The sequence below is a fragment of the Petaurus breviceps genome, unplaced genomic scaffold (genome assembly GCF_028583685.1).
Source record: "Petaurus breviceps papuanus isolate PSGF00001 unplaced genomic scaffold, PetGlider_PUasm1.0 229, whole genome shotgun sequence".
In the NCBI taxonomy this organism is placed as follows: domain Eukaryota; kingdom Metazoa; phylum Chordata; class Mammalia; order Diprotodontia; family Petauridae; genus Petaurus; species Petaurus breviceps.
Window position 1 is genome coordinate 9,687,536 of NW_027185903.1, and position 12,513 is coordinate 9,700,048.

The following is a 12,513-nucleotide window of genomic DNA, read 5'->3' on the forward strand; positions in this document are numbered from 1 at the left end:
GCTGATTTTGAGCTAATGAAGGGGAGTCTTCCAGACTCCAGGCCCAGTGCTTTATCCACTGCACCACCTCACTGGCCTTGAATAACATGTATATGAGTGCTTTGTAAACTTTTGAAAAATATTCTATAGTTTTAAGTGTAAGTGGGCATATCTCCCAGAAGTCTGCATTGAGTTCTACAGTGTGGAGATGCTAGAAATCCTCATCAAAATAGAAGTTAGAAGCACTTATCACATGATGTCTGGTGATGTTGCCACCCTGTAGACACTCATCCAGGCCTCTGGGGAATGTAGTTCCCAAAAAGAATGTGTCCTTGTCACATAATATTATTAACTATTGACAACAGTAGAAATAATATCAATAAAATACATGGTAAAGTATTCCTAAGTGATCCATTTATAATAATGGTCATGGAAAGTCATATAGTTCTTTAAGATTTGCAAAACACTTTATCTATGACACCTCATTTGATCCTTACAACAGCCCAATGAAGTAGGTGCTATTACTATGACCATTTTATAGGTGAGAAAACAGTGGTTTACAAGTTAAATACCTAGGGCCACCCAGCAAGTACAGTAGTAACTGTCAGAGGCAGAATTTGAATCTGTCTACCTTTCTCTAAATTCATCGATCTATTTACTATGCTTGGTCACTTATGGGACTTAAGGGAAATCTTGCTTGTTGAAGCATAAAGTACTTTCAAAGACTTTTCCTCAAAACTATTTTGGGGAGGTGGGGTACAATGTCTGTGGCTACAGAAGTGACTGGCCTGTTATATCCTGCTCTAGATTGCACTAATCAATCACAGAATCAGAGGATCATAAATGTGAAGCTCAAAAGTATCTCAGATGCCATCTTATTTTATAGAGGCGGAAGCTGAGGCACAGTGAAGTTATGGTCAAGCAAGCATCAGAGGTGGGGATTTGAATCTCTGTCTGATAAATGTCATAATTGACTTCACTATATATAGATGACTGGTAAGGCATAGTAATGTAATTGCTTAAATCAATATATCACCATATTGACAAACCCAGAATAAAATTGTTCTTTTTTTTTCTAACATTTGACTTTTGGTTCTCAAAATATTTTTAGACAATATCAATATAACAAGTTAATTTGGTTAAAAAAAATTATTGAACCATTTGTTTTGTTTGGTTTAGTCTTATCAAGTAAATAATTTAACTTCTTGCTTTTCAAACAATTCTGTGGGTATTTTGTATGTATAATCTCAGTCTCCAACTCTGTCCACTAGATGCCTCCTATTTTTGGTTGTAGAAATGACCAGGAAACAACTCACTAAACATCTCAATTCATATGTGTTCGTGTATCACTGAGGAAGGAATATGGGCAGATTTATAAACCTAAATATCTATAATAACTTTGAATATTCTGGGATCATCCCTATGACTCTGTCACATCAAGAGGCAGCTTGGCATAGTAGACGGAAAGCTGCCTTTGGTGTCAGGAAGACATGGATACAAGTTCTACTTTTGACACATACTGCCTGTGTGATCCCAGACAAATCATTTAACCTCTCAGTGCCCAAAGAGCTCTTTAAGACTACCAGTTGTAGAAGACTTTCAGATTTGCATTGGTATAACGATTTCCTTATCAGGAGTTACTTTCATCAGTGAAATCCCAGGTGCAGACCAAATGCCCATTTGCAACCCAAGCATAATCTTTGCTTCTTGTGACTTGCCTTTTCATTCATTATCAACACTCATTTGGCTTTTACTGTGACCACCTTTGCATTGCTTTTCTTGCATGTCTATATGTTCTGCTGTGTATCTGTTTCTGAACTCCTCCCTTCAAGACTAGTATAGCACCAAGTGTGTAATTAATGCTCAAGAAATACCCTTTCAATTCATGATTATCTAAATCACCCCCTATTTAGTGCTTCAGCATTTACTAGTGGGAATAGAAGTCCTTTACACTGTTTCCTCCAGCTTGCTATGAATATCAGCTATGGCTATCCAGCACAACTATAGAATTAGGTCTTCTTACCTCACCACTGCCATGTTCTTATAGTTGTAATTTCTCTTCATTAAAGATCCCCATTTTGCCACTAACTGATTTTAGGTTACAATATTCTGAAACCCTCAAAAAGTCTTATTTTGGAATGTTTGTGAATATAAGTGGTTAGATAGAAATAACAACTGAACTAAACTTAAGTTCCATTTAGTATTAGGTCTCAAAGTTTTTGAATAATATGTTTTTCTAAGGACTATATATTTTAGGTTAGATATTGAACACAAAAGCATAGTGTGGTTAAAAAAGCTCTTGAGGTGATAGCTGAATTTTTAATAAAAGAAAGTGAATTGAATGGAGAAGATTTGGGAGATGTCCCAAGAGTAAGTTCCAGAGAAGAAATAAGGAACAAAAGTAAGAGTAGCAGAAAAGCACAAGTAGGTGAAGAGGAAACTTGATTAGCTGAAGTAAATAAAACACAATAATGCAAGTAACAAAACAGATGAGAAAAATAGACATGTTTTATGATGCTGTGCTCTTGGTAATTTGCTGATATCCATGTGGAAAGTCTTAAAATTTTCCTTGAGAAGCTGTTCACTTGGCTGCCATTTTGTAATAATACATAGACAAGATCTTTTTCTCCATGTTTCTAAAAACCAATGGACTAGGAATGGCTGTTCTCAGAATCTGAATTATAGGTTGATGGGTCTATTCCCCCAAGTTTCTGTGATGGGAAATGCATCCATAACAATCTTATGGGTAAGAGGAGCAAGAGAAATACTATAGATAGCAGGAACCAACCAAGTTTTTGGGCCCCTTTTCTTACATATACATTCCACATACATTCCATACATCTCATTCCTAGAACATTATTTCAATTCTCATCCCTGAGTTACTTTTCTTTTTTAATTAAAAAAAATGCAACTGAGAACCCACCATGATTCTTTGGATGAATATTCTGCATGGCCACCTCCCAGTCTTGTAGAATCACAGTCTCAGTCTTGAAAGGCACCTCAGAGGTCTTAAATCACCTGTACCTATATAACACTCTGTCATCCTTACTTAGCTCCAGGGTCCTTTCTTCCCCCAAATCCCTCATTGCCTGTGCTCCACTCCCAATGGGCATCATCTTTGGAGGGCATCTATTCTTGTCCCAGATAAGACTGTGCAGGCAGCACAACTTTGTAATACCCTTCTCCTTTGGCTTTTAACAAAACAAACAAAACAAGCTTCATACATTTTTTTAAGTCCATTTGCAGACTTTAAAAAAGGAGATTAGACACTCCTAAAGGGCAAAGACTCTTATTTATCTGGTTTAATATTTATAACTATGGTCACTCAAATATTAAATCAAAGCAAATACAATTGCAAAATAGCAAATTGGAATTACAGATATGAAGTAATCTATAAAAAATTCAAAACCAGGGAAGAATAAAAGGTGTTCATCATTTCAGAATCAAATTTGTCATTGTATCTATACATATAGTATACATTGGACTTGGGTCATTCCAAGCAGAAGAGAATTTGGAGATTGTCTACTATGATTCCATTTCTCTGTGGATACTTAGAGAGAGGGAATAATTTGAATCTAAGCCTGTTAATTTTTATAAAAAAATTCTTCCTAGTATATATCCCAAATTTAAAAAAAAAGTATTGTACTATTAAAATTATACATGATTTTGTCATTTGATCTTAGACAATACTGGGATAGGATACATAGTGCAAAGTATGTGCAATGACTTACATTTCCCTTCTTCATTCCTGCACAGCACTTTTGTGTCATCTGTGCTTTGTATGACTTCAAGAGATTCTCCAGGTTTCAACTGTAAATCTCTGGTTCCCCATTTTTTAGAAGTTAAGGTAGGCACCACTTGAGTTGTATAGAGAACTCTAATTTCACCATCAAACTGGAAACAAAAGAGATATTATTTGTATTTTCCCTAAATGTGTTAAGACAACAATTTGTGAACAATTTTGCATGGAAGTCCATGTTTATATTCAATTCAATCCAACAATTTAGCAAGCATTAATTGTCTGCCATGTTCAAAGTCCTATGCTGGGCACTGGGGCCACAGGGACAACAAAGAAAAACAGTCCCTACCTTCAAGAAGGTTACATTTTACTGGTAGATATGACATCTAAACAGATAATTACATTAAAAACAGTTTAACAAGGATATACAAATTGGTACCTTACTGACAAATCAAGTGAATAGGAACATAGTGAGTTTGGCTGAAGTATAGAGTTTGTAAAGGAGAGTATTGTGGAATAAGGCAAAATGTAGCCTAGTGATATATGGTGAAAGACTTCAAGTGCTAAATTGAGGAATTTGCATTTTGTCCTAGAAACACTAGGGAGCCATTGAAGATTCTTGAGCAATGAAGGGATATGGTCAGGAACATTATTTTGGTAACAGTGGAGAGGGAGGTTTGGAGAAGAGAAAGACTAACAGTATGAAGTCCAGTTAGGAGGCCATTGCAATTGATCAGGAAGCTGGGATTTATTATTTTTATCTATCTGTCTGTCTGTCTGTCTGTCTATCTATCTATCTATCTATCTATCTATCTATCTATCTATCTATCTATCTATCTATCTATCTATTTTTATTTAAGGTGGAACCTGTATGGGTAGAAAGGAGATGATGGATGCAAGATATGTTGTGGAGGCAGAATCATCAAGACTTGGCAACTCAACAACATATACAATTGTATATGTGAGGTGAGTGAAATGAGAAGTAGAAAATAATATCTAGGTTGTAAACCTGGATGACTGAAAGATAAAAGTACCTCTGGCCAATAATTAATAGGGAGACCAAGAGATGAGAAGAGTTCTGAGCAAAATATAATGAGTTCTGTTTTAGACATTTTGTGTTTGAGAGCCTATGAAAAATCCAAGTGGAGCTGTCCAGCACAGTTGGTGCACCATGTTGGATTAGAACTCAAGAGAGAGAAGATTTCTGAGTGGGTATCTCTGTGTATATTATATACATATAACATGTTATATATTATATATATATCTACATAGAGATGATAACTGAAATGATAGGAGCGGATGAGAATACCATAATGATGGTGTTGAGAGAGCTGATAAAGAGTCCAGTATTGATGTGTTGGGGGATCTCTTTGATAAGAGGGTGAGACATGGACAACAAGCCAGCAAAAGCGACTAAGAAGGAATAGCCATATAGATAGGAGAAGAATCAGGAGACATTATGATGTTTTATTTGTATGATCAAAGTTCTGTATATTATTGAATGGTAAATAATAGGGTTATTAACATGTCCCATCTGTGGAAAAGGCAAATGAGAACCCAAAAAGAAATACATATTTTTTTTTTTACTTTAGGAGTCCAAAGTATAGGACTTAACATCTTGATTCATCATTTTTGTTGTATGAAATGATTATTTGGCCCTGAATTCTAGTATGATGAGAATAAGTACACAAGTTTTTAATTTATTAGATACTTTCAGTCAGTATAAAATTGTCTGCAATAATCTAAATCACAAAATTTGGGTAACAGATTATAAATTCCTTATGGGCAGGGATTATCATTTATAGCCCATTCCTATAACCACCATAGGATCTTGCACATTTGAGATGTTTATCAAATGCTTGATGGAATTCAAAATGTTTTCTTTAAGCCTAAAGTGCTGATATTTAAAAATGATCTCTTTATTAAATAAGTGGATAAAACAATAGGATTGCTGACTAGAAGATAATACCATGAACTTGAAAGTTTTTCAAAGACTGCATTCTTACAAATGTGAATTTGGGTAATCACCATTCACAAAATGAATGAAAGACATCCAAGAAAACCAATAAATCAGTATCATTACTATTTTTAATTGGTATTATGAGAAATTGGTAAATTCATTGGTATTTTGAAATATGTACCAATTTTTACTGGCTTTTTGAAATTCTGATTAGATTTGATTGACTTACTTTGAATTTTTTCTTGAATTCCTTTTCTTCTTTTTCTTGCTTTTTCAGCTTCTTTAGGTCTTCTGCTTTGGTTTTGCTGAAGTTTACTCCTAGACTGTAATACCAGAATTATAAACAGAATAGTAACACTTTCCATCAACACTTGAAGTGACTTTCATAATCCAAATATGTACAACAGAAAGATACCATTGGTAGCACTATAGTTTTAAACTTTAATTATCCATTTTCTTGAGACATCAAGTATATTTAGTGTAACCAATTATAGCACAGGAGGGACTGCTGAAGAAAACATAGAATCATTGAATGTTATACCTCAAAGGGACCTTAGGCATCATTTACTCCAAGTTTACTCATTTTAGACATGAGAAAATTGAGCCCTAAAAATTAAGTGATTTGTCCAAGCTCATGAAGAAATTTTAACTAAATTCCATTTTCCTTGCCAAGTCAACAAGTAGCTTTTTTGTTATTTTAATTATAGATTTATGCACACACACACACACACACACACTATTTGTGTAGATGCTACTTCCTTCATATTGACCTAAAATTCAGAAAGAAATGATGGGTAACCTAAATCTATAATAAAAAAGGTAGACCCTTAATGAAGAAAAAGAATACCTGCACAGCTATTGAAACTGGCTAAGATTTATTCTTTGTTCCAATTGTCTTTGGAAAGACATGCCTTTCCTTTTCTTTTTGCCACCTGCCTTTTCTATGTTTGTATCTTTTTTGTTGTTGTTGTTGATGGAAGAATTGTCAGCAGGGTTTTTGGTCAGGTAATGGATTTATTGAGAAATGACCACACTAGGGGTTAGGGGCATGGCACTCACCAGGGAATATCTTTTATATTACTCTACCTTAACTATGCTGAAGTAGTCAAAGGGCAAAGATTTGGATGTAGACCTAAATATGGAGGCTGAGGAAGAAATTTAAATTTTTGCAAGTCTTCTTATCATCAAGCTCCTTATGAAAAACTGAATATGAATTTTTAATTCAGAATTAAGTTTCTCTTTATTTGTATAATAACAAATTCTCATTAAAAACAATTTAGTTCAAATATTCCTCATACTTCACTTTGAATCCTGCATTCACTTTTGAATCTTATGTAATGAAAGGAGGGTCAGCGGACTTTCTTCTTCTAGTTCTCATTTGTGTCTCTTGCCTGTTTTATGGGGTTCTTTTAGAAACCAATGGAAAGGGGATGGCTAGGTGAATAGAGCACCAGCCCTGGAGTTAGGAGGATCTGAGTTCAAATTCGGCCTCAGACACTTAACACTTACTAGCCGTGTTACCACAAGCAAGTCACTTAACCCCTTTTGCCCTGGCTTCCCCCTTCCAAAAAGCCAAAAAAAAAAACAACCCACCCCAAAACAATGGAAACTCTTGCTCTGTGGATGTATTTGAAATAAATTTGAATGTTTTTTAAATGTGAGAGAATGCTAGAAAAGATCAAGAGTTTTGTGCTTCAATATTTGATGTATCCATGGTCTCTCCACAAATACTGATTGCATTCCATCCATCTCTTGTCATTTTATGTAACTCTCATCCTTATACTTCTATAAATTCTCCAAAAAATACGTATCCAACATGTGGATAACTTCCTACGTCTCTTTGAATATTATGTGGGTACCAGTCTGGCAAGTTCCTCCCACTGTGGGTCTCACAGGTTCTGTTTCTAACAAAAACTTGATATAATCACAGGTGAGTCTCAAAGGCACTTGAAGAGCTGAAACAAGGAGTTAAGTACCATTTTGCTTGCCATTACACTTATGTAGTTACTCCCTCAACTAGCAAAGATCACAACCCCTCTACAACTCAGTTTATGGTCTTCAAGAGTTGCAGTAGCTGAAAAAACCCATAACCTTAGAATCATTCTGGTGGAGCCTCCTTAAACTGAGCTGTTCTCAGGCAGTAGACATCACTGGTCCCAAGCCTGAAAGCTCGCCAATTTGTGAGGACCTTTTAGAGCATTCCACTGGAACACACTGGTTTAGAGAATTCAAGGTTACTCCCATTCCATCATGAAATATCAGATTAAGACTTTAGAGGGGAATGAATTTCTTTGACCTTTCCAAATAGGGGCCATAATGTTTCTGGAATCTTGGACAGGGCTAAGATTGAAACTCAGGAATAAGAGTCTCCAACTCAAATGATACATTGATTGTAAGTCAGGCTAGAACCATAGGTCTGTTCGTGCTGTTCATTTAATTGTTTTAATGTTGTAATTTAATTGTTTTCTAGAACCATAGAGCCACGTAGTTGAGGTATTTGTTCCTAGTCAACAGATGATATTCTCAAATTCTGGATCTTTAATAAGCTAAGTCCACTTGATATATGAGATTGTATTTATACCTCAAAATCCTATTAGAAGTCTGATAACATTAGTTCTATTTTTGACTCCCTGTTTTACGTCTATCTCTGTCTTGTCATATTGTCATCTTAAGTCAATTGCAAATCAATAGAAAACTGAGTGCCACCTTTTTATATTATGTTAATCAAAGAAGAAGCTAACAGTGTTAATTCAATGAAGGATTTGATTGACTCCAAAGAAGATATGATAATGAATGGTATTTGCTATTTTTCTCACTTATTATTGTATCATAACTGTAGTATGAGACAATGGGTCTAGTTAAGCCCTTCATGTCCTTTTCTTTGGAAAATGAAATGGTGAACCACTCCAAGTATCTTTGCCAAGAAAACCTCAAATGGGGTCATGAAATGCCAGACATGAGTGAAAATGGCTGAACAACAACAAAGTCTTTTTTTTTTAATTTGAGGTTGATGGCAATGATGGTTATTATGTTTGTGTTAATAATGAGACATTTCTTGAGGGTTATATAGGTTGATAACAAGAATAATTTGATTGGACCCATATCATTTCATTTGCATCAAGGAATTTGAATTATTGGGGAGGAAATGGAAATGTCAGACCTGGTTCTGAAGTCTCTCAGGGTGGAATAGATGTCCAGGATCATGGAATTATTAACAGTGTCAATAGGTACAGGCAGGCAAATATCAAGGATTGGTATTAGATAAGGGGGGAAATAAGATGTACATAAGTTGTAAGGTAAGGAAGATCTCTTGGTCATAACTGAGTGAACAAGCTAATTCCAGGTGAGTGTAACATCCATGATGCATAAGGATGGTGGCATCCAGAATCCAGGGGATAAAACATCATAAACTAGCCAATCTGCAATCTTCAGAGTAAAGGAATAAATAAGGAAACTTTTTGAGGAGCATCAATTAGTATACTATAAAAAGAGACTTATCAAGAGAGGATCAGGGACTAACGTAAAGAGGTCAGACATCAAGACTTAATATTCTGGAAGGAACTTTAGGAGATGCATTCAGGTATTATAAGTAAGAAAGGAACTTAATATGAAGACCATATCTGGCTCACTCCAGCAACTTTTATTTAATTCTTGTGCAAGAAGGAATCATTCTTTGTATTGGAAGGCATGGAGTTTGAGGGGAAATCCCTGACCCTCAACTTCCTTATATGTAAAACAAAGGGGTTAGATTCAGCTTCTGAGGTCCCTTCTAGGTCTATGAACAGTTAACTTCTTTTTCTAGTCAAGCTGTTGTTAAAGATTTTTGTAAATTCAGAAAGCATGTAATGCTTAAAGATAGGAAGATGGGATATTTCTGATAAGGTTTAAAAAACTGAAATCTGTCTGTTTGACCTGGAGAAACAAAGTCCAGAGGTTTTTGTAGGACTATTATAGAGGAGGTAACTTCTCTGGACTTTGGTGTCTTCATCTGTAAAATGAAGAGGTTAGAAAAGATGGTCTCTGAGGTTCTTTAGAGCTACAGGGCTAGGATCCTATGATCATAAAAAGTGGTGACCAACTGTTTCTTGTTAAGACTACAGGACATAGCATGAGATAAGAGGCCAAAGACGTATCAGTAGAAATTGAATTAGAAAAAAGGACTGACTTTGTGATGGTGAGGATTATTTTAAAATTTCAATTTATTATTTTATTTTCAACATTTATTTAAACATTTTTTTCAGTTTGATGGTAAGGATTATTAAACATGGGACCACATACTGATAGAGGTTATGAAAACTTTCTTGGTCTAATTATAGACTCAAAAAATATTCTCTTAGAGATATTTATCTTTAGGGGGTGGCTTATATGAACTTTATCTGTGTGTGACTGACTGAATATTTTTTTTTTCCTTTGGACTCTGATACTGTCAGGTTTTCTATCTCATTTGCCGTGAGCCATGTTAAAACCCCAATGAAAAAGCTTGGAGTTATTTTTTTTTACAGCTCACAGAATCAAATTGACCATATTCTGTTTGTATGTCTTCTTTCAACAGATTCTTTAAATATTCTTATTTCTAGCATAAATACTTTTCTATTCATTTTCTTTAAGGGAGCAAAGACTTTTCTGTTTCAAGGGAATTGACTGCTTGTCAATAAAGCTAAATCTTTTCTGTTTCACATGGCCTGATAGTGCCTTGGACAGAGAGCTGGCCTTGGAGTCAGAAAGACTTGGGTTTAAGTTTTACTCCTTACACATCTGGCTGTGTAAGCCCAGGCAGTTCACTTAACCTCTCAGTACACCTAGATAACTCTCCAAGATTATCAGTTGCTGAGCAGCTGCTTTTCCGTATTGGTAGAAGGGGTTTCCATATTGGGAGATTCCTGTACTGATGACCCCATAGGTGTAGATACAAAAAAGAAAAACACAACATAAACCAATTTTCATATAATTAAAGCATATAAATTAAACTGTAATAATTCTTGATGAGTTGAAGACCTTTGATATTCATTGGTTAATATGATCCTGGTTAAGGAGAAATTTTTATACAATTACAGACACAATGTATGTGTGATGACCAACTTTGATAGCCTGGACTCTTCTCAGCAATGCGGTGATATAAGTCAATCCTAAAACACTCATGATGGAGAGAAATGTGTGCATCCAGAGAAAGAACTAGAAAAAACTGATTATATCCAGATGGAAGCAAAATACCTGATCTTTTTCCTTTTCTTGTTTGGTTTTATGTCCTCTTTACCATTTTTCATTCCATCTGATACAATCCGTCTTTATAACGTGACTAATGTATAATGAGAAAGTATTTACAGATCCTCTACTTGACTATATGCCACCATGAGGGGGAGGAGAGGAAGGGGGACAAAATGTGAAACTCAAGGAATTGTGGAATTGAATCCTGTAAACTAAAAGTAAACAAACAAATTAATTTATTAAAAAAAGATATAAAAAAATATGATCCTGGTTATATCAGTGACATGCAATGAAATTTTGGAGGACTGGATGTTCCTCTACATTTTTTGTCCTAGCACTGTAAGAAATCATATCTGTAGATTAAGAACTGTGGAAAAGCCTACTGAAATGGTGGTATCTGTTCTTGGAGGCTTACAGGTATCCTTGGTTTTTGAAGTCTCTTAGACATGCCACAAAATTCACCTGCTTCTGAAAGACTTTCAATTACTCTTTAGTCACCCTAAGGTGAGGTATTTACAGGGGTACACTAGAGACAGCTCACTCATACAGGCTTCAGAGCTGATTGTTAAATGTTCGGTGTGACCATTTGCATCTTGAAAGTCAGCAAACAGTAAAAATCATGGCTTGATTTATTGTTTTGTTGGTTATCAAAACTTAAGAAAGTGATGGAGAAAATGTTAATAAGAGTGATAAAACTACGATGGATACATTTTCTCCCCTGAGAACTCAGTTATTAAACATTTAGCAGTACTCAGCTATGTATTTGTTTCTGACTTGACTGAATATTAGTCATTTATATGACTCCCATCTGTTTGCTTAAAAAAAAATAGTAGTGTAGAAGAAGCACAAGTAATAGGGATCAAAGCCATACAAGAATTTTTAATATGAGAAACAAAATGAACGTTTTCCATTTGCAATTAGATGGTACCACACCTTCAGGTCTTAATTCCCCAATTAATCTCTTCTGGAACTTGGGTTAGCCAGAACTGCATAGCAGCAGTTAAAACAAAACAAAACAAAACTTGGCCTTGAGTTAAGCTTCCATCTTCTTTGCAGCTGAATAATTCTTGGCAAAAGGGTGGGAATGTCATAAAGAATTTTCAGGGTTAGCATGGAATCTTAAAAATATTTCATGTGCAAACAGAATAGATTATATTTTTCTGGCTGAATGGTACGATGTTGGCTCAGTTTCTCCAATGCTGGATTCATTTCCATGCAATAAATGGACACTGTATTACAACAGGCTTTTCCTACATATGTTTATATATATGTTATATTAAAGTGGTGCAATTAGAGTATCTGATTTCACCTCCATTGGAAATCTTACGCTAATAGCTATTACTGGTTTTTTTGGATTCTAACCTAAAATTTCTCTCACTAATTTCCTACTCTACAAGAATGATTTTATAGCGGCAAACACTTTAATTTTTTTGTGAATAATGGACATGACTGATTAATAGACTATTGGGGGCCCCATTGCTTTAACAAAGAAAGAGAGACAGAGAGAAAAGGAGAAGGAAGAAAGAATGGAAGGAAAGGAAGAAGGGAGGGAAGAAGAAAAGGAAGGAGGGAGGAAGGGAGGGAGGAAGGAAGGAAGGAAGGAAGGAAGGAAGGAAGGAAGGAAGGAAGG

General features: G+C 35.2%; 1 protein-coding gene across 4 annotated transcripts in view; it reads right to left on the reverse strand.

The window, feature by feature from the left end:
* The window catches only part of FYB1 (FYN binding protein 1), a 212,381-nt gene that overhangs the window by 15,044 nt on the left and 184,824 nt on the right, over positions 1-12,513 (reverse strand). For all 4 annotated transcript variants that reach the window (XM_069096197.1, XM_069096198.1, XM_069096195.1 and 1 more), the window contains 2 exons: positions 5,908-6,001; positions 3,711-3,873 (listed from right to left, as the gene is read on the reverse strand). In XM_069096197.1, the coding sequence (XP_068952298.1) occupies positions 3,711-3,873; positions 5,908-6,001 (257 nt within the window). The remainder of the gene's footprint in view (positions 1-3,710; positions 3,874-5,907; positions 6,002-12,513) is intronic.